The 22820-nt window shown below is 44.8% G+C and overlaps 1 protein-coding gene across 5 annotated transcripts in view; it reads left to right on the top strand.

The window, feature by feature from the left end:
• The first annotated feature begins 13668 nt into the window (after nt 1-13668).
• Nucleotides 13669-22820, top strand: part of OGDH (oxoglutarate dehydrogenase) — a 71480-nt gene continuing 62328 nt past the window's right edge. For 3 of the 5 annotated variants that reach the window (XM_084803878.1, XM_084803882.1, XM_084803880.1), the window contains exons 1-2: nt 13690-13772; nt 22504-22749. In XM_084803878.1, coding sequence (XP_084660004.1) covers nt 22528-22749 — 222 coding nt within the window. In that variant the 5' untranslated portion in view covers nt 13690-13772; nt 22504-22527. Of the gene's footprint in view, nt 13773-16867; nt 16890-22503; nt 22750-22820 lie in introns of those variants that run through there. The other 2 variants (XM_084803881.1, XM_084803879.1) reach the window with 2 other exon arrangements.

Below are 22820 nucleotides of genomic sequence, written 5' to 3'. Positions count from 1 at the left end.
ACTCTTTCAACACATTGGGTGGGGATCATCTGAACCCCCCTAAAGTGGGGGATCTCCTGATGGAATAGGAATAGGCAAAGAAGCGATGTTCATGATTGTCCAGATTCTTTGAGCACTTAGTTGATGCTCATATCACTTCATTTCCTGTGTTCGTTTGCAATCACTGTTCGTTTGGTGTGGCTGGGAGAATTGCACAAAACAAATGCAATCGAACTGGAAAGTTGCGCAAAAGAGAGTCCAAATTTGCACAAATCTCCAACGTTGTGTAAATTTCCCCCATAAACTATAAAGTGTGAAATGGTACATTTCTAAAGTTCTGCAATTTTCGAATTGCTTTTTTGGGGAGAGGGTTGCGAACACAGCAGGCTTGCATGTTTTGCGAGCAGAAACAGAATTCTTGCACATCCCTATGATGGAAAACAATCCTCAGCAAGATGAGAGCATGCTATGGTAACGTTGAAACTTTAGATTGGTTTCCCAGTATATTCAGAAGACTCCTGATAAGATATCCTGGAGTTATAGTATTTAAGGCTGCACACTTACTAATACAAGGGTGGGGAAGTAGTTTTAGGTGGGGGGTGGATAACACCCCCCCAGCCCTCTGTAGGCCAAATGATGCCAGGGCATGGAGAGGATCATCCATCTGGCACTTTGGCCGGGGACCCAGCTGAGCCTGCTGATGCTTCCCTCTTGGGTGTGGGTGGCGCCATTTTGGCTCCATGAGGGCTGGCATGTAGAAGAATGTTTAGAAGATCTGGTAGATTTGGCAATTACAGAAAGAATTGTCTTTGGTTACCCAGAAGTGATAGGGAAATATATAAGGATTTGGCCTCCATTTCTAGAACTTCTTGGTAACTAAGGGTGCAATCCTATGGGGATGGCCATAAGCCTCCAAGTTCGGAGGCCTGCAGCCATCCAAAGCATAGCAGGAGGCACAATGGAGGTAATCTCCGTGTCCGTGCTCCCCTCGCTCTGTATTTTTGCTAGACGGGCTTTTCTGCCTGTCTAGCTGTGGCATTGGGGAGTGGGAGGGGAGGAGGCTGGAGAAGGCTGGGAATAAGGTGTAAGCCATCCCCTTCCCTCCCCACCTCTGGCACGCCTCCTTTCCCTTCCCTCCAAGGTTGCCTTTGCAGCCTCGGAGAGGCAGCCAGGGCAGTTTTCTCCATGCCGGCTGTGAGGGGGAGGGGTGGAGAGCTCGGACTCCTGGGTCCAAGGTCAGAGCACTGTCTCCAACCTCGGATCTAGGAATCCAAACTATCCTATGGTCCCCCGGACTCTGTCTAGAGGCCATAGGATTGCTCCTCCGATTGTGTTTTTGTTTTAAAAACTGTGTTCTAATAACTTAGGTTTTAAATATGTGTGTGTGTGTAATATTTTTTACATGCACATATTTCACAGTAATAGGTTTATATTAACTACACAAGCTGCAACTAAATAGGTTTATATTAACTACACAAGCTGCAATGAAGAGTTGTGATTACTCTGTTTTTCAGCTGGGATATATTTGAAATTGACCAGAGTTGAAGTCTTGGGCCTTTTAGATGAGCTTTTTAAGCATGCTTTTAACCTCCAGGTGTGGTGGGTTTACTTTGGTTGCTTTTCCCTGTCATTAAAATAATGTTGCTAATATTATTTGGTGCTTTTTTTCTTCCGTGCTTTGATGTATTTTTATTTTTAAAAAAACACTAAAAAGACAGTACATGACTGAATTTGTTTATATCATTAGACTGACACATTTGGGATTATTGATCTCACAATGAAGCAGGATCTATTACATCAGGCAGGAAATGCATCATCCAGATGTGGCAAAAGAGACGTAACTGACCTGGGAATTTCCCAGGTCCAGCTTTCTTACTCTGAGAAAGTAGCACCGGATGAACATTTCTATAATGAAGAGCCTATTGCTTCACCTGCAGCCCTGCCCTGGGGCATGTGTGTGAAGCAACTGAGATACAGTGGTGCCACTAGGCCTGGACCTTGGGGCAGATGTCTAGGGCCCTGCAGCCCAAGGGGCCCCCAATGGCTAATGCTGGTGGCTCCTATTTCAATGGGGCCATGAATCCACTTTGGGTTTCAGTCAGAATTCTAGAAGGAGCTATCCAAAGTGCTGAATCATATCCCCAAAATGGATGCCGCACCTTAGCTAGCTCCTTTAGAGTTCTGACTGGTTCTGACTGCAACCCAGAGCGGATTTACCACCCCACTGACATCGGAGCCACCAGCCTCCACTGGCTTCAGTATCTGTCATTTGGGAAACTAGGGTCTTCCAAGGAGCCATTGTAGGTCAGGGGGACCTCCACTTCCTCACTACCCCTTCAGAATGTTAGCCGAAGCTATTGGTTATGGTCACAATCTGATGCTCTTGATTTCAGGGGGTGTAACCTCACTTTTCACACTGCTGCACTAGATTGTGCCTAAATCACTTTGAAATAAAACTCTGGGTTGTATACAATGTTAGTCCTACTTAGAGTAGACCCCTGAAATGAATGGGTTGCAAGTTACACTAACATTGGCTATAACAACCCACTGCGTGTAGGAATTCACTCTGCACCAAGTGAACAGAAAGGACAGGGGCTTACCTACTGGTATAATATCCTTAACCTTGTTGGTATCCGTGGGAATTTACAGAACCTCAAAGCTGACTTAATTTCCCTAATGTTTTTGTTTTCCCTAATGTGACCATTTATTTTCTCCTGAAATAAATAATGAAAGCTGCTGCCAAGTGAAAATTCATCCTGTCTTCACAGCAACGCCAATGTTTTTTAAAGTGTCAAACCAAACCACAGTAACTTGTGAAGAGATTGTCCTCTGGCTCTCTCTAGTGGATCCAAGAGGAAATAAAAAAGACAGTTCATGTAAGACCATGAATAGTAAGTTCCTATAAGACCTGCATAGTACATCAACCATACTCAAAGTCACTCTCCTCCTGGAGGCCAGAACACATGCATAGGGAGACAAGCAGTGTCAGCAGCCATTACTCTGTCAGGGAGAAAGAGAAATGCTTGTGGTTTTTGTACTATGCATAGTGTGCATTCTGGAGGTGGGGGCACGTAGCTGACTCTCGGAGAGGCTCTGCCCCTGGACAAATTCAATCTGGATTCCTAATACCAGGGGGCAACTAGTAGAAACAAGTACCTGTTTTGTTTTTAACTCTAATAAGGTTTTAATTTCAAAAAACTTTCTCGGTAATTTTCCATTGATTTCTGCTGCCCATTTTTATCTTCCTCTTTATTTTTCCCCCTTCTTTTATTTCTCCTCCCAGTCCTCCATTTATTCTGGCCTGTACTCCTCTTTCTATATCCCCCCCACTTTTTTATTATTCCTGCCCACATCTTCCTTCCTTTTCTGTCTTCCTTTGTTCTTGGTCTTTCTCCTTTTTTCCATTTTTCATGGCCTCAAAGTCCCCCCTGCCCTACCAGCAAGTTTAGGGGAAATGTGGGGATGTTTGTATAGACAGACAGACAGACAGACAGACAATGAGAAGTGTGGCTCATGGAATAAGCTTGGGAATCCTATTTAAGTCTACTCAGAAGTAAGTCCCACTGAGTTCAGTGGTGCTTACTCCCATGTAAACATGCATAGGATTGCAGCAGGGGGGCAGGGGCAGATGCAAGGGGAGTGGGGCAAAAGAATGCTTGCCTGTGTACGTATAAGAGAGAAAGAGAGAGAATGAATTGAATGCCTGCCTGACAGTGTGAGATAGGGAATGACCTGGTTCGCACGACATGACAGCCCACAGGTTAAATAACTTTTGGGCTGTTGTGCATGAGTGGGAGAGAGCGACATACTCCCTGCAATGAACCTACCACTTCCACTTTTACCAAGCAACCCACAATTATCTCCTTTGTAGGTTGCTTAGCATGTTGTCCAAAGCTGGAGCACTGGGTTATTTAGGAGCTAAACAACCCAGCGGTTAATGCAACAACAAACCATGTGCTCTAGTCCATGTGCTTTTCAGCCCATCTTAGAAGGGCGCTTCAGAGCAGGAGGGAAGGAGGCTAGAGGAAGCTTAGGATAAATTGTATCCTGGCCTCTCTGGTCTCCTTCCCTCCCTGCCCACTGGAACGCCCCCTTTTCCCCCTCTCCAAGGTCAAGTTTCCAACCCCAGAGAGGCAGCTGGCATGGTGTAGGACTATTTTCTGTCTAAATATGCATAGGATTGCACCCTAACTGACTTTCCCAAACTCACACTAACTCCACCCATCATTCCATTCTGGCCCCCGGCTGTCAATCATTCACCCATCCACTCATTCTTCTGTTAGCCTTGTGGCAGGAAAAGAAGGCCAACAAACAGAACAAAAAAAAAGATGGAGAATGAAGATGTTCTTCTATTCGGCAATCAGTTCAGCATTCAATAAGGAAAGTTTTTCCACATTGGCAAAAAGTCAAAAAACTAAAGCAGAGTCACATAGTTCAAGTCACTCACCATGTTGACGAAACAGTGGAGAACAATAATCAGCTTCAACCTCTAGATGGAGATGAACCTTCGCTTAAAGGCAAGAGTAGCTATGTTATGTGCATTCCAGCAAAAACAACAAAGATGCATCTGATGAAGCAGGCTTTTGCGGACAAACATTCATGCTACAATAGATCTGTGAGTTTTTCCATGGCTTCATGACCTTTTTGTTGCTGTTTCACTACTCATGAGCCTGCAATGAAAGGTAGGTAAGATTCTACTAGGGGGAGACCTATCCATTTACTTCTGCCAATGGCTAGATAACCTAATAAAGCAAGGGTGGGCAACCTGCAGCCCTCAGAGACTGCCTGTGCAGCCTACCACAGGTACCCAGTGCTGCCACTGCACCTTCCCAAATTCTCCCTGCCCCCCCCCCATCTCGACTGCTAGGGATGAGGATGGGCAGGGATAAGTCTCACACCACCCTCTTCCCCAGTGTTAGCAGGTTCCTGACAGTCCACCAACCAGGTTTCGCAGTACTTTGGAACCCGGCTTCTGTTTTTGTTTAGGAAACTGTACCCAGTATAATAGTGTTGCTGACCTGTAAATGACACAGTACGGGAATCAGCATCTATTTCTGTTTACGTAAACAAGCTCGGGGAGGCAAAGATTCCTTAAAGAAACCTCTCCTCGCACAGACTTTGCTCCAGAGCAAGTGACAGCACAATGGGTCCAGGGCGTATTCATGGACCTTGCACTGGAGAATATATGGTGACAACGTCATTGAGAACAGTGCATCGGCATCGACTTTATTCTGATTAAAGTAGTAACATGCCAGAAAGTGGTGGAGGAGGGGCATGGAGCATGGTGGGCAGCACATCTGAACAGGCCTTGGTATTAACTCAGCCAGTTGCTGAAAACTAGTGAATTTCCTAACCTCACCCATTTTTAGTGGATACAAATTTAATAGAGAGATAAAACATAAATCTAGCATGCTTAGTGGCTAAGTAGCAATTTGAATTTTATTTATTTAGGGTGCAACCCTATGCATATTTAGACAGAAAAAAGTCCTGCAACTCTCAGTATTCCTCAGTCAGCATAGCTGGCTGAGGGATGTTGGGAGTTGTAGGACTTTTTTCTGTCTACATATGCATAGGATTGGACCCTTACTCTCTTGCTTATTCAAAGTATTTTTATCTCCCTCCTTGGCCAAAAAGGCTCCTGGTGTGGCTTACATGCAGCCAGTAAAATAAGACACTCCCTGCCTGCAGGCTTACAATCTAGAAAGATGCAGCTCACAAGGAAAAAGGGATGGGAAGGGAAGAGTAAAAAATGTAGTAGTCTTTCAACAGGGCTGGTGGAAAGGCCCTGCTTCCCCGTCTCATCTCCCTCAGCCCAGCCTGCTGGAAAGGCTGCTGGTGATGACAATTGACGGAGGAGGATTTGAACCTGGGCTAGCCACAGCCACATGCAACACCTGAGCTGCTACACACCACATAGCCTTGACATCCACAAACAAAATCCTCCTATTGGCCGGGAGAGCAAGTGGGCCCTAGATAGTGTCGGTGGGGGTGGGGCAAGGCATAGGATAGTTCGGATTCCTGGATCTGAGGTCAGTCTGTTGGTTATTTAGAGAGCAATTCTATGGCCGCTAGACACTGTCTAGTGGGCCATAAGATATGCTCAGATCCAGGAACTGACCTCAGAACCCGTGCTGTGAGGTCGGTTCCCAGAAAACTGACCTTCCCTCTCGTCTGCGCTGCCTCAGAGGCAGCGCGGAGAAGCCCCATCCTCCGCACTCGGAAGAGGAGTGCGGAGCGACTGAAAAGGGCCAGGGTTGGGGGGTGTTCCGGGCCAGGGAGAGTGGAGCTGCACATACGACACATCCTATTTGACGTACGGCAGCTTCCTCTCCTGGTCGGCCCCCCCACCACTAGACAGCCAAAAACGGCTGTCTAGCGAAAAAGAGCAAGGCAGGAGAGGTATGGAGGGAGCGATCCCCACATGCCTCTCCTGCCTTGCTTTGGCTAGGCGGTCGCCTCCGAGTTCAGAGGCAGCCGCCTATCCCCATAGGATTGTGCCTTAAAATAATCTTTTGCCCAAGGGCTCCCCCAAACCTGGAGCTGGCACTGGTTTCTAGCTGATTGGCTACTTCTGCACCAGCCTCATACACACTCCCCCCTTGATTGTGAATTGTATTGCTATCTCAAAGTTAACCATTATTTATTATCACAAAAGGAAATCAAAGTCAAAGGGCTAAAGGACTGCATCCGACTATATGAATCCACCCAGGTTTCAAGGCCCTCCTCTCTGGTCTCTGCTGAACCGGACCTGTTTGATGAGTACCGAAGACGGGGCCTTTTATGCAGTGGCACCCATACTGTGGAACTCACTCCATGGGGAAATTCAGCATGCCCCTTCTCTTTGCGCATTTAACCATGCTCTGAAAACCTGGGGCAGGGGGCGCTTTTATGATTGATTTTTATCTGGACACAGTGGCGTGACTTTTAAGAAGACTTTCCAACTGTGCTGTTATGTTATGTTGTGATTTTATCACTTGGATACTGATTATATGATTTTGTCATAGCTCTTGAATTTCGAGTTATCCCATAAGGCAGGGTCTAAATACATAAATTATAAAGTGCAATGGTGCCACGAGGAAAAAAATATTGGGGAAGCAAAGAAGGAGCAACATACACTTTGGGGGACAGCTTAGTCCCACATTTGATGACTGAAAGAGAAATAATGATGAAGACATGTTTTAGTTCAAGGTCACCTTTTAAAACAACTTTTAATATTTAAAAGGGGGTTTAAAAAAAGCTAAAACTACTGGGGCAAGCTTAATCCCATGTTAGTTTTCCCGAAGGGACTTAGGGTGCAATCCAATGCCTGTTTCACCAGAAAAAAAGCCCTACAACTACCAGCATTGCTGGCTGGGGAATGCTAGTTGTAGGACTTTTTTCTGGCGAAACATGCACAGTGTTTGTACCCTTAATGGTATATTTCACTATAATGCATGTTTAGTGAGAATGACATATTTCATGATAATGCATGTTTAGAGTGGCTGGCTGGGGACTGCTGGGAGTTGTAGGACTTTTTTCTGGAGAAACACGGAGAGGGTTTGCACCCTTAACGGTATATTTCACGATAATTTTTAGCGAGAATGGTACATGTCACGATCATGCATGTTTAGCGAGAATGGTATACTTCATGATCATGCATGTTTAGCGTGGCTGGCCGGGAAATGTTGGGAGTTGTTGGGCTTTCTTTCTGCCGAATCATAGGATTGCACCCGTAACGTTAGATTTCAGAGTAATGCTTTTATCCAAAACGCATTTACCCTAAAGTAAGCCCTATTGTGTTTGTCCTTGTTTTTTCATGGAGCAAAGGTTCAATGAAGTACGCTTGCGACTGCAACCCTATGTTTGAATTTCCAGTTTATGATTCAGCTGTAAATAAGGCTACAAGGGGTTCGGCCACGAGGAGGGCCAAGCTAAGCGTCTGAGGGAGTGGAAGGCGCTCCCCTTCCTGTCGCCGCCTGCGCAGCCCCACCTATGTCAAAGCGCTGAGCCAAGGTTATGAGGCAAACTTGGCATCTGTGTGCAATGGAACAGCGCAGGACATATCGGAAGTCGTTCAGTGACGGCGGAGCGAGGTCATCACGGCCCGAACAAACAAGGCCGGGCAAGCGGCTCATGCAAAGGCGCCGGATGGGAGGCTCCTTTGCACCAAAACCAGTGGCTAGGGGGCTTCCATTCGCCTCCCCCGCCCTCCCCGCGTGGGAAGGACATCCAGCGCCTACACGAGACGCCACCCGAGCCGCTGCTCACGCGGGCGCGCAGGGAGGAGTCACGTGAGGGGGCAGACAGGCGAAGGTGAACAGGGCTGGCGCGCCCCAGGACTGGGCGGGTCACATGAACGAGCCATGAGCTGAGGCGCTGGGGCGTCCAAGGGCAAGGCTGATGGGCGGGGGGGAGAACGGGTGGCCCTCCAGATGTTTGTGGACTGCAGTTCCCGTCCACCGTAGCCAGCACTGCCAATGGTGAGGGCTGATGGGAGTTGCAGCCCAGCAGCAGCTGTAGGGCCACACGTTCCCCCATCCCGTGTTAAGAGTGACAGTAAGAGCGCAGCTATGCTCCAGCGGCGCTTGATAGGAATCTAAGGTTGCGATCCTATGCAGCCTGGAGTAATTAGAGTGCGGGACCAGGATTGGGGAGGCCCACATTCAAATGCCGCTCAGCCGACGCTCACTAGGTGATCTTGGGCCGGCCGCTAGGGCAGCCATGCGCCCATCTTTACAGAGGACTGTCCAGGCCAAGTCCAGTTTAGGGTACGGTCCTATGGCTGTTCGGACAGGAAAAAACGTTCTACAGCGCCTAGCATTCCCCAGCCAGCCATGCTGCCTGGGAAATGCTGGGAGTTGTAGGACTTTTTTTTCCTGTCTGAACAGCCATAGGATTGTGCCCTTAAAGATCAAGAACTATAAGAAAGGAGAGCAGGGGCCCTGAAATTGCCCATTAACAGTTAACGCCTGGACAGCAGTCAGAGAAGCAGCGACAGAGGTCACCTGTCACAGTCTTCCGGGCTAGGATGAGATGTAGGTCTATTTAAATTCTAGTCATTCTTTCCACATTTGCATCTATAATTGCAAAGTGTATGCAAATTATATGCGAAACTGCACCCTCTTTTTGTCCTCTTTTTTGGTGATATATTTCCTCTTGTTTTGGCAATGCATAAGTGACCAACCTGCCAGTCACTATCTCTCAGCCTAACCTACCTCACAGGGTGATTGTTGTGAGGATAAAAAGGGGATTCGCATATGCTACCTTGAGCTTCTTGGAGGTCAGGACAGGAGTGATATAAGTGCAATAAATGTGTACATTTTCTTGGGAGTAACTTCCATGGAAAGCAGTGAGGAAACATGCTTAGGATGGTGCTGCAAAGGACACTACAGATGATGTGGCAACATCTTTGTTTTGCTTGTAGAATGTCCCAGGTTCAGTCCCACCATCTGCAGGTAGGTCTGGAAAGACTCTGGTGTATGAAACCCTGGAGAGCTAGTGCCAGTCAGTCAGTGTAAGCAATATTGACCTAAACGGACCAATGGCCTGACATGTATAAAGCAACTTCCTATATCTTCACATGCACAAACACATATCCCACAGTAGAAACAGAAATGTTATTTATTCTTGTGTAGGAAAATGTTATTGTTTTGTTAGCTTATTTAAAAACAACAACAATTGTCATGCAAATGCTTCCTGCACTAGGAGGGAAGAAATAAAGTGTCAGTTATTAGTATCTCCATATGGCAGAGTAGGGTTAGGGGCAAGGAGATTGTGGTTTATGATAATTTCACAACCTAAGAGACAACTTTATACATGGACTTCACCAGACGGTCGACACCGAAATCAGATTGACTACATCCTTTGTAGCTAAAGGTGGCGGACATCTATTCAGTTGGTAAAAACAAGACCTGGAGCTGATTGTAGTTCAGATCACGAACTTCTTATTGCACAATTTAGAATCAGACTAAAGAGAATAGGGAAGACCCACAGATCAGTTAGATATGAGCTCACTAATATTCCTAATGAATACTCAGTGGAAGTGAAGAATAGATTTAAGGGACTAGATTTAGTAGATAGGGTCCTGGAAGAACTATGGACAGAAGTTCGCAACATTGTTCAGGAGGCGGCAACAAAAAACGTCCCAAAGAAAAAACCAAGAAGGCAAGATGGCTGTCTGCTGAGACACTGGAAGCAGCCCAAGAAAGAAGGAAAGCAAAAGGCAACAGTGATAGGGGGAGATATGCCCAATTAAATGCAAAATTCCAGAGGTTAGCCAGAAGAGATAAGGAATTATTTTTAAACAAGCAATGCGCAGAAGCGGAAGAAGATAATAGAATAGGAAGGACAAGAGACCTCTTCCAGAAAATTAGAAACATCAGAGGTAAATTCCAGGCAAAAATGGGTATGATCAAAAACAAAGATGGCAAGGACCTAACAGAAGCAGAAGAGAGCAAGAAAAGGTGGCAAGAATATAAGGAAGATCTGTATAGGAAGGATACTAATATCGGGGATAGATTTGACGGTGTGGTCACTGAGTTAGAGCCAGACATCCTGAAGAGTGAGGTTGAATGGGCCTTAAGAAGCATTGCTAATAACAAGGCAGCAGGAGATGACAGTATCCCAGCTGAACTGTTTAAAATCTTGCAAGATGATGCTGTCAAGGTGATGCATGCCATATGCCAGCAAATTTGGAAAACACAAGAATGGCCACCAGATTGGAAAAAATGAACTTATATCCCCATACCAAAAAAGGGAAGCACCAAAGAATGTTCAAACTATCGAACAGTGGCACTTATTTCACATGCCAGTAAGGTAATGCTCAAGATCTTGCAAGGTAGACTCCAGCAATTCATGGAACGAGAATTGCCAGATGTACAAGCTGGGTTTAGAAAAGGCAGAGGAATTAGAGACCAAATTGCCAATATCCACTGGATAATGGAGAAAGCCAGGGAGTTTCAGAAAAACATCTATTTCTGTTTTATTGACTATTCTAAAGCCTTTGACTGTGTGGATCATAACAAATTGTGGCAAGTTCTTGGTGGTATGGGGATACCAAGTCATCTTGTCTGCCTCCTGAGGAATCTGTATAACGACCAAGTAGCAACGGTAAGAACAGACCACGGATCAACTGACTGGTTTAAGATTGGGAAAGGAGTACGGCAGGGTTGTATACTCTCACCCTACCTATTCAACCTGTACGCAGAACACATCATGCGACGTGCTGGGCTTGATGAAGCCAAGGCTGGAGTTAAAATCGCTGGAAGAAACATTAACAATCTCCGATATGCAGAGGATACCACTTTGATGGCTGAAAGCAAGGAGGAGCTGAGGAACCTTATGACGAAGGTGAAAGAAGAAAGTGCAAAAGCTGGGTTGCAGTTAAACCTCAAAAAAACCAAGATTATGGCAACCAGCTTGATTGATAACTGGCAAATAGAGGGAGAAAACGTGGAGGCAGTGACAGACTTTGTCTTTCTAGGCACAAAGATTACTGCAGATGCTGACCGCAGCCAGGAAATCAGAAGTTCACTTCTTGGGAGGAGAGCAATGACAAATCTTGATAAAATGGTGAAGAGCAGAGACATCACACTAACAACAAAGGTCCGCATAGTTAAAGCAATGGTATTCCCCGTAGTCACCTATGGCTGCGAGAGCTGGACCATAAGGAAGGCTGAGTGAAGGAAGATAGATGCTTTTGAACTGTGGTGCTGGAGGAAAATTCTGAGAGTGCCTTGGACTGCAAGAAGATCCAACCAGTCCATAGTCCAGGAAATAAAGCCAGACTGCTCACTTGGGGGAAGGATATTAAAGGCAAAACTGAAGTACTTTAGCCACATAATAAGAAGACAGGATACCCTGGAGAAGATGGTGATGCTAGGGAAAGTGGAAGGCAAAAGGAAGAGGGGCCGACCAAGGGCAGGATGGATGGATGATATTCTGGAGGTGACAGACTCGACCTTGGGGGAGCTGGGAGTGGCGACGGCCGACAGGAAACTGTGGCGTGGGCTGGTCCATGAAGTCACGAAGAGTCGGAAGCGACTGAACGAATAAACAACAACAAAGTCCAGGTTTGGGGTGAAGGAACTGACCATTGAGAGACAGTGGCTTACAACACCCCTCCAGTGTAGTCCTCTGTTATTAACCCCTGCATTGCACATGGGGGGGGCTGAGAGTGGTTTATGACAACACTCTCCCCATATTATCCCCATGTTGTTGATGGGGTGGAATGCTAATACAGGGATAATAACACTGGCCTGCATTGCAGGGTAGAATACCCTCCCCACAGTCAGCAAAATTAGGATAATAACAGTGCACTACATTACAGGGCTGTCAAGCCACTCCCAGACTCATCTCTTCCCCTAGCCTTCGATGTTATCATCCTAGAACTGAAGATGGGGAAGAGCGGAGGCAGAATATAATTTATGACAACCTTGCAATGTAGCTCATTCTTCTTATCCCCATTTTGCTGATTGGGAGTGAGTAGGGAATGCAACCCCACAATGTAGTCCGATGTTATCCTCCTCGAATTGAAGATCAGAGGAAGAGCTGAGACTAACGGGGACTTACAACAACCCTGCAATGTAGCCCACAGTTCGTAATTCCCATATTGCAGGGACTGAGGGAGGATGACACAGTCATGCTCCAACCAATATTACCAGTCGATCTGAGGGCAATCCACTAAGGCTGCAATGTTAAACACATTTGCTACGGAGTAAGCCCCACATGATAAGAGGGGCGCTGTAATACCGTAAATAAGGGAGCGGGTGTTCCTCTAAACTTTCTATATCTCTATGACTGCCGGTGCGATGAAGATGATGGGCGGAGAGCGGGAGCTTTTCTTTTTCCCTCACGTGATCTATCAGAAACGGGTTGGCTCCACAGAGATGAAAAAGAATAGAGTGATCCATTCCACTGGTTGGATAGGGAATTTCCGGGTTTCCGTCGGAACCCGTTTTTAAATCTCCCCGCCCCCGCCCCCCCGGCAAAAATGAGAACTGCCCATAACGATCAGTGGAGAAATATGGGATGTTGCCACATCTTTAGTTGGGCAGCCGCCGCACAGCTGCTTGGGTTGATCTCGTAAGCCAGCGTCAGCCCTGGTTATTACTTGGATGGGAGACCACGTGGGAATCAGACTTCCTGCATTGAGCAGGGGGGTGGACTCGATGGCCTTGTAGGCCCCTTCCAACCCGATGCTTCTATGAGTCTAAAGCCCCAATAGGTACCATCGAAGGCAGGCTTTTTCTAACTCAGGTCTTATTTTGTGTGGATTAGCTTTTAATCCATCATCTAGCTTTTAAAAGTCTAAAACATAGCCCTGCCAGTGCAAACACAGCCCACTGCCCCATAATGCGTGTGTATGAGAGTGAGTTACAACAGCCCTGTGAATGAGGCTGCAATCCTACACCCAAGGAGTAAGTCCCACTGAATTCAACGGGACTCGGTTCTGAGCAGACATGCACAGGATTGCGCTGGAAGGCCTGGATTAGAAAAAGGCACGCAGCCCTGTCTTTGCTGTTACCACGGATCGTTTTGGTGGGGGGGGGGAGACAGCGAGAGAGAAGAACGACCCGTTGCCCCACCCTGCGCTTCTCCTTGGATTTCAGTCTCTTGGCCGCTCTCACCCGCAACCTGGGCGTGGGGAAAAGAGTCCCTCCTCTGCGCTTTTAAAAAAAACCTCTGTGGTTGCCTGCTGTGCGCGATGACGTAGCCGGTGACGCCAGCGAGCGAAAGAGGCGTGGCCAGCGGGTGGCGCTGTCAAGCCCAGCTCAGGACCGTGAGGCGGGGGAAGAACGTCGAGGCGCTGGCAGGTAACGGCCCGAGGGGCGAACTTCCGCGGTCGGGGCCGGGCCGGGCCGGGCCGAGCCGGCGCGGCCGGGCCTTGGTGGTGGAGGCGGGTGGGCGCCGCCGCCTCAGTCGCTGCGGCGTTTCAGCCGCTTGGGCTGGGGCCGGAGTGTCGTTGGCGCGACGCTGTTGCGGATGGGACGACGGGGAGGAGGAGGACGGACGGACAGACCGACAGGCAGGCAGGCAGGCAGGCAGACGAACGCGCGCGCGTGCGCGCGCACCCGGCTCGCTCATGCGCGTGTGGAAGCGCGAGCGCCAAGCCCGGGCTCGTTCCCTCAGTTCCGAGCGCGGCTCCGGCAGAGGCTCGCCTGCCGGCTTCCTCCGCCTCGCCAGAACTGAGCCGCGCTCCCTCCCCCTTCCCGGTGGCCGGGGACCGCTGGGCCGGGCCGGGGCCGGGCGGGGCGTCTGGCTGTCTGAGGCCCAGAGCGTGAGGTCAAGTGCGGCTCCGTCTGCGCGGGAGAAAGAGAGGGCTTCAAGCGCTGTTGTGTAGGGCTGCCCTTCTGAAAAGGAAGAATGAGGTGGTTTTTTAAGCTAAAAAATAATGCCTTCGCTCTTTTTTCAGTCATCAACTTCTTCCTTTTTTGCTGTGCCCTTTTTCTAAGAAGCTCAGGGTGGCTGGGGGATTATGGGAGTTGTAGTCCAGCACCTCTGGAGGGCGCCAGGTTGGGCAAGGCTGGCATCCGTAGTTCTGTCTGCCTTTCCTTTCCCCGCGCACCTCTGTTTTATCTTCACGAAATGACCGTGAGGGAGGTTAGGGAGTGAGTGTGTGTGTTTGTGTGAACATCAGTACACCGCTTTTCATCCATTATGTCAGGGTGGCTTAAAAAAATTAAAACAAGTAAAATGGCAATAAACATGTACAGGACAACTGCCAGGTAAAAATGCAATGAAAAGTCAGAGTTTGAAATACTTAAGGTAATAAAAGTAGTTTAAAATGCCTGGGTAAATACAGTTTTTGCCTGGCCCCTAAAAGACAAAGTAGGCACTCCTCCCTGGGGCTGACATTCCAAAGCTGGGGTGCCTCTACTAAAGAAGCTTTTCCCTTCTTGTATCTAACCTCATATCTGAAGGAGGGAGTATTTGAAGAGGGGCATCAGCCAGCCAGTGTGTAGGCAGGTTGGTATGGGCAGACGCACTGTCCATACCAACCTGTTATGGGCGGAGGCACTCCTTCAGGGTCCTAAGCTGTCTAGGACTTTACAGGTGAGTGGCAGCATTTTGAATTGGACCAAGAAGCAAGTAGGCAGCTAGTGGTGTTCTTTTAAGTTCTTTTAGTGACTGATCCAAGGTCACCCTGTGAGCTTCATGGCTGGGTAGGGATTTGGCCTGGGTCTCACCTGCTTGGTCTGACACTTAACTACACCACGCAGCCCATTAAGAACCCTCATTTGTTGTCACTCTAAATCTAAAAGGTCCCTATGCCTATAGATTCACATACACCCACACGGACACAGGTAGAGATAAGACGGCAAGTACTGGCACGGCTAAAAGAAGAAACTATTTAAAAGATAATTATTTTACTTGTTGAGCCACCAATGGGCATGGTGCTTTGTAAAGAAGCAAATTCTTTGTAAAGAGTATTCAAGAAGAAAATTCTTTCTCCAAGGAGCTTACAATCTAAAATTTGACATAAGAGAGACAATAGAGGAAGTTGCTGGGAGGGGAGGAAAATGGGACAAATGCGTTTCGTTCAGTTACGCATACTTGGAGTTTAATTTCAATAGGAGAAAAGAGCAGGGACAGCAGGGAATTATTGTGCCAAAGGCTTCATGGAAAAAGGAAGCTACCTCAAAATGCTCTTCTTCCACCCTAGCCTTGATCAGCTGAGACTTCCTGCTTTAGGGTAGTATGAATTGCGGTCATGAGATTATGGCCTTTTTCAGATTCAAGAACAACTAAATCTGAAGTATTAGCCACTCCCTGGGTCTGTGGTGGTACTCATTAATCCAATATAGAGTTTCTGTTCAGCCTACAAAATCTGTATGGGAAGGGAAGGAAATGTCAGTTCTGTTATTGTCACTCCTGATTGGATGGAAGAAGAGATGGTCACAATGCAAGTAAAGAATGAACAGTGTGATCTTCAATACAGAGTTTCTTCAATATGTTACTGCCTGCTCTGTCCATGAACTTTGCTGTTAGCTCTGTGATACCAGAGGAAAGTCTATAAACTCCTTTTTCAACCACTTTGTCCTGGGATTACCAAAGCATATGATCTACCAGCAGGTTTCCTGTATATGTCATTAGACAGTCATAACTGGAGAATTCTTTCTCATGCAAATTGGACTTTCCACCTTGGGCTGAGGTAACTTTTCCAGTCCTCTTGACACACATTTGGTAAGTGTATCAAAGCTTGCCATTGACCCATATTTTCTTCCTTTAGCGTGACCAACATAAACCTCTCAGGAATGCATCCTGCTTATTTTGTCCAGCACCTTGAGATATAAAATGTTGCAAATCTAGGCTATTGCTTATAAGTAGTGTGCTGAATCCTGTGACTCACTTTATATAATGATTAGTTCAAATGCTGTATAAACTAGCCTAAAATGAATAGCCTTAATGTGTGCCTTATTCTAAGTAGACATATCAGGAACAAGGAATACATAACGTGAGGCACATGCATTTGATATAAAAAGTGCTATTACATTACTCTAGATTACTGCTTGAGGTAATTATATATGATATCAACCAACACTAAGAGCTGCAAGCACCTCCTCCCCCTACTGCTGCCCATGTATTCAGTTCAGGGATGAAGAGAGGCCAAGTCCTCCCTTTTCCTCCAAAGCAACTTTGTGGGGAGTGGCGGGGGGGCAGGGTGGATTGGGGCTTAGAGCTGTCTCAAAGCTTTCACTCAGAAAGTTCCCTGCAGCCAGCCCCCATGGATTTTATAGAGTTTCTTCCACTAATTTCTAACTTTGACATTTTTGTAGGATGAACATCTGTGTGCCTTAAAGCACCTGCGTACATCTGTTTGGGAGCCTCAAACCAGTTGGAGGTCTCAGATACATGTACCTTGTTTGCTCCATGTGTGTTTGCTGATAAGATCTGCAGTGTACCCACAGCTGTTGCCTTTACCATGTAAAGTATGGAGCACCAGTAACCTTTTTAATTCTCATATGTTATGTGAACTGAAAATAGAAAATATGACAAGCCACTGAAATTGTGCAATTTATTAGTTCTTAAAAGGTATAGATGTAACATACTTATAATTACTTCAGATATTTTTTCTTAAATGATTTTTCTCTTTATTAGCTGTAGTCATATTATTTATACTCAAATAGCATCTTTAGAATAAATATCTGAATAACTTTCAGTACAGCAGCTGATGTGCTGTTAAATGAATCTAGCAATTGTACTTTATTAAACTTTGTTTAGTGGCTGGTTAAACGGATTAATTCCCAATTAAATATTTTCATTGATGGCTTACAGAAGCTGTAAGAATATGTTTGAAAGGTCAGCATGAAAATTAGATACACTACAAATAACTGCCCTTTAAAAAAAAAAACTGGATTACAAATCAGAATTCCAGTTCTCAATCATTTATATGTTTATATAGGTGAGAAATCTATTTTTGGCTAAATGACCTTATGAAGTTTTGGTGTTTCCAGCTTTTGTGCAGTTAGTTGGAGACAACTTTGTTTAGGGTTGGGATGCTGCTCAATTAACTACTAGTTATTTGATCCCAGTAAATGTTGTCATATTCCATAAGATTAAGAACACTCTTCTATAAGTGGCAGCCTATGTTTTTAACTGCAGTATGTATCATTTGCTAGAAATAGCAGGAGTGACAGCCCTTGCTTCCTATGCCTGCAGAAGTGAGGTCACACATAGTCACAGAGAGTTTCAGTTAGGAGCAACACAGGGTTCAGGGTGAACCATGAAACAAATTTACACAAGCTGACATCTATGTGATACAACTTAAAAGTGTCTTGGAGCCAGGACTACCATCATCAACTGCATTTGCAGTAAGGAGGAGGGGCTTCTGCATCACCTGGTGGTATGAACTCTAGTATATTTAGGAGGGGCTGGATATCTTATAGGGAAAATGCAGTCAGCCTTCTTTGTCCTTTTTTAAAAATCCAAACACAGTAGTGGTATATGTATCAGGACTAATTAAAATAATAAAATTATGAACTAGCTTTTTGAATTTCACAAAACTTTTCCTCATAGTAGAAGATGTTACAGTGAAAGGAGTGGAGAAAATATATTGTTGGTAAAAGAGCCTGGTGATTCCAGAAGCCATTTGCAATAAAGGATACAATCCAGTGCATATTTAGACAGAAAAAAAGTCATACAACTCCCAGCGTTCCCCAGCCAGCATGGGGGTTTTTCCTGTCTAAACATCCATAGGACTGTGTTCTAGTTCAGTTAGTTTGTGCTCAGGGTAAATGTACCAAAGTATAATGAGACATGGAAGCGGTGATTACTCTCTTTGAAGACATTAAAGGCAGCAATTATTCAACCCTATCTCTAGTCATAATTGGAACACATATCCTGTCTTTATGCAGCTTTGCGAGTATGAATGAGGAAGTCTGTGGGACTTTATTAGACCCACATCCTGGGTTTTTTGGTGGCAGGAGGTGCCAGATTGGGAGTGCGAGGCAGCTCTTCTTCCCAGGACGCTTCTATTAGTAGGCTTACCTATTGAGTAATTAGTGGTCACTTTAGAGGCCTCTGTGATGACAATGAGAGAGATGCCTATTCACCTTGAAGAGGGGAGTAAAAATTTTTCAACCAAGCTGTAAAATGGAACAGTGGCGTCATGCTAGAGCAGGCTAAAAAAGTTAGCCATTCCCATCTTAGATTAATTGCATCCTTTCAAAGAATTTAGCCAGGAAAATCACCACCCAAGCTGTAATTACCAGACTGTGGCAGAGTGGATTGATTTAAATATGATTTGACTTGCCAAGAAAGCCCCCTAATTTAAATCATTGATTTCCAGAACAAGCATGCTTACTAACTGGTTACAAGAACAATGAAAACAGATTGCTCTGCAACTAGCAGAGCATTACCTAGGGGAATACTCCAAAATATTTGATCATGCAATTCAAGTGCCTTTTGCGCTATGACATCTGAGAATCAGCGGGGCAACTGGAAACTTTATTTGGCTTTCTGTACATATGCAAAGACACCAGCTAGGTCATGTATTTAAGACTGAGATCCAAGAACATCATGAAACTACTTCCATAAACTCAAGGGAGCTTTAAAGGCTCTGCCCTTATAATTCATTCTTTTAAAGAAAAGTAGGCTTATTATAATATTTGTGAAGTGCTTAAAAGCTGAGCAGTTTAACTCGGTGTATTTGTTAGTTGGTCATGGATTCAGTTTTAAGAGAAGAGTAGAGCTCTTAAATGATACCTGAATTTAATACAACCACATCATGTTTCAAAATTATTAATTACAGTTAATTATCATGACTGTGAACTTTTGAAGTGCTATAAATATTTTGTAACTAGAAACAGCAGAAATTCTCATTTTGAAGTTGTGTATTTACTGGCAATAGCTACCTGTAAGTGCTATTCATGACTAGTGCCTTTCAACCCTAATGCAAACGATTTTGAAAGACGATCAGACCTAAAGGGCCAGGATACATTTGCAAATGCTTCATATATGGAAACACTTGATTTATTTGAGTAAGAGAGATAAAGTGACTGTCAATTGGTCTATGCCTCAGGTAAAGTATATTGAGCTGCTGGATGTTGAATTGGCTTTTATGCTTCTTTGTATATCTCTTGCACTGGTGAGAAAAGTTCTTGGCTCATAGACTTTGAACTGTCCTTCCTCACGCTATAAAATAAGCTTGTTCTTGCTATGCACTGATACATCTTGATACAACACTGTATGATGTGATACAGTACTAATTGTTCTAACAGTATGCTGAGGGTATTGATACACCATCCAGTGTTGCCCAAACGCTAGCAGGACCCACTACCAGTGCAACAGGAAGCTAATCCTTTTGAAACAACTGGAAATGACCCGAAACCCTTGTTTCCAGAACAGAACAGGTCAGCAGAGCTAATAGAAGGGATGTCCCATTCCAGAAATGAGTGTTTCAACTCATTTCTGGGTATTGCTCTAAGAAACATTAGCTTCCTGTTGTACTAACAGTGGGTCCTGTTGGTGTAACACAAACAGGCACAGCAGTAGTATTGCATGCTACCCTAAGCTTATACTGTGCAATCCCCCAGCCTCTTCATAGAACTGGGGGGGGGGGGCGGGGGGAGACAATATTGTCTTCCACTTTAACCCTCTCATGTTTTCCCACCACTTATTTGCTTACCACAAAAAAAAAAATCTGTTGAGGAAAAGAAGGAATAGCTGCACAATGCCTTTTGACTGGTAGCACTAGGAGCCATCACTGGAAGCACCAAGTGAGTTAGTGAACCTTATAGAGGTATCTTCATTTAACCAATGTTAAAAGGAAGCTCACCAAGCATTCTTTTAACCCAGAGAGAGATGAGCTCTAGCAGTCCTTTTTTTCTTTTCTTTTTTTTCTTCTGTCCATATGTTGGTAGCTTCTTATCAAAAGAAAATGTCTCAGTTTTTCAGCCCTGGATTTATTCCTCCTCCTCAACACATGCACCTTCCTCACTCCCTTAATACTAAAATTTACTCCTTTCCTAAGATTCCACATTCTCAGACTGAGATCCTAATTATGTACAGACTGTCTAAACTAGTGACTTGTCCCCAAACGCATCTTTGTTTTTTTAATAACATCTCTCACAATAACATTTCCTAGATCCTACTTTCTTTCATTTAAAGTTTAGGTAAGTTCCTGGTGGGGAAGAGATTTTCAGGAGTGGTTGGCAGGTTCCTGATGTCTTTGTTCCCTTTTATTATGACTCATCACAGGAACTTTTGAAGCATATGTAATAGGGAAACAATATTTCTCCATATTGCTGTTTAAAAGAATATTCTTGATCCTCTTCTAACCATTATGTTCCTTTAGCTTAGTTCTCATAGTTCTGTGAAGTGACTTAAAAGTACAGCAAAAAGGGGATTAGATAGGTCAGCTGTTGCTAGACTGAACTGGGCCATGAATATAATTAACTTAGGTGAATTATACAGCCAGAATTGATTTTAAAAGAAAAGGGAGGCACTGTTAATAAAACTTGCCAGTGTTTTCTAACTAGGAGTGGAATAATGAATAATGTCTCCAAGATGGGTTTATGTAATAGAGCTTTTTTTCTAGTAAAAAATTCCAGTAACAGAGTCTTGTGCAATGTTTTGCATTCATCAGGTGTGACCTAAATATGTTGCTTGCTGACTACTTTGTTGCTGTTATTAGCATTAATCTACTTTGAGACCATCAGAGGCTATTTTGAAGGAGAAAATCTTCAGAATTAATCTGCAAGCAACTTGGGTTGTTTTAATACTTTCTAACTTTTAGAAAACTGAGCAGTAGAAAATGAAGATCAAGAGAAGAGCTGAGGTTTTTAAGTAGTAATTAGTGAAATGTAGTGTTGTCTATTCCAAATCTCCCCATTCCTCAGGATTCTTTTAATCAAAGGTTTGATAAAATTTTCTACTGCACTTGGGCTCCCATACTTGTAACTGGATCTTCCAAAGTGTAACGTTGGCCTGGTTTTCATGTCACAGCAACCTGGGGTTTAAAAAAAAACCTGGGTTACCATGATCAAGCCAACATTCTAGTTCACACAGCTCTCTTGACTCCTCCTGCAGGTAGAAGTGGTTAAACAACCCATGGATGCTCCGAGTCCCGACCCTGGGTTGTTTAGTGTGAAGTCTGAATTTGGAATTCTGGCTTTTGCTCCACCAAAGAACAGCATGGCATTCAGCTGATTACTAGATTCATAGTTTCTTTGTGGGGAAAACATGGACTGGTTATAGTGGTAAAAGTTGGATGCGGGGAGGTCAGCAGTCTGTAGAGAATACAGCACATGCTTTGCATGCAGAAGACCTTGGCTTCAGTACCTGGCATCTTTGGTTAAAAGATAGCAGGACTGGGAGAGGTAGTGCCAGTGAGAGTAGACAGACTGATTCAGTGTAAGGCAGCTCATTATTTTCTAGGAGGCAAATGGCAGTCCAGCATGCTGAACTAGAGGGATTCTTGATCTTATCCAGCATGTCTCCTTTTCTGTTCTGCCTGCGTAGCAGTTGATAGGGGTGTAATTGCCACAGTTTCTGTTAGGGCTTATTTTAGAAAAGGGCTTACTTTAGAAGTGAACTGACTTTCCTACAGGTATCCAGCATTGTAATTCTTAACTCTGGCTAATAGTGTTTGACACTGGCCAGTGTCATCAGTCAATTTTCATCAACAGCATCTTCCCTTCTATCTGCCAATCAAATTGGTTAAAGAGTTTCACAGATTCACTATCACAATCCAACGAAGATTTGCATTCATCAGAATTATTGGTCTTTGGTGTACTTAACTGTGCATTGTATCTTATGTATTGATTTAAAAGATTAATATACTGTCCTTCAACAGAGCTGGTTACAAAAAGAGCTAACACTGTAGTTGCCATTTTATTTCTCCAGCAACAGGTTTGTTTGCTTGCCTTACTTTGTTACTGGTATATAAAGTGAACATTGAAGTGAACTGGTATATAAAGTGAACCTTAATTATGGAACTCTAGTATAGATATCAGAACTGATAGTAAAGTCAGATCAAGTTTATTATGTTTGCAACATGTTAACCTTCAATGGCTAAATCATTCTTTATTCTTCTCCCAACAGGAACCTGTCACTACAGAACAAAAAATGTTTCACTTAAGGACTTGTGCTACTAAGTTGAGGCCACTGACAGCCTCACAGACTGTTAAGACAATTTCTCAAAACAAGCCAGCAGCGCCAAGGACGTTTCAACAAATTAGGTGCTATAGTGCACCGGTTGCTGCTGAGCCATTTTTGAGTGGGACTAGTTCGAACTATGTGGAGGAAATGTACTATGCTTGGTTGGAAAATCCCAAAAGTGTACATAAGGTAAGGAGCAGCCTCCCTAGAATAAAGCCTTTTCTTCTACATTTGGGTGCTCAAGTCTTAGTGCTGTGGCT

This window comes from Heloderma suspectum, chromosome 6 (genome assembly GCF_057233095.1).
Source record: "Heloderma suspectum isolate Gila_16-S chromosome 6, 16-S_ref, whole genome shotgun sequence".
Taxonomy (NCBI): domain Eukaryota; kingdom Metazoa; phylum Chordata; class Lepidosauria; order Squamata; family Helodermatidae; genus Heloderma; species Heloderma suspectum.
Note: the sequence above shows the minus strand (reverse complement) of the source record. Positions and strands in the feature narration are given on the sequence as shown.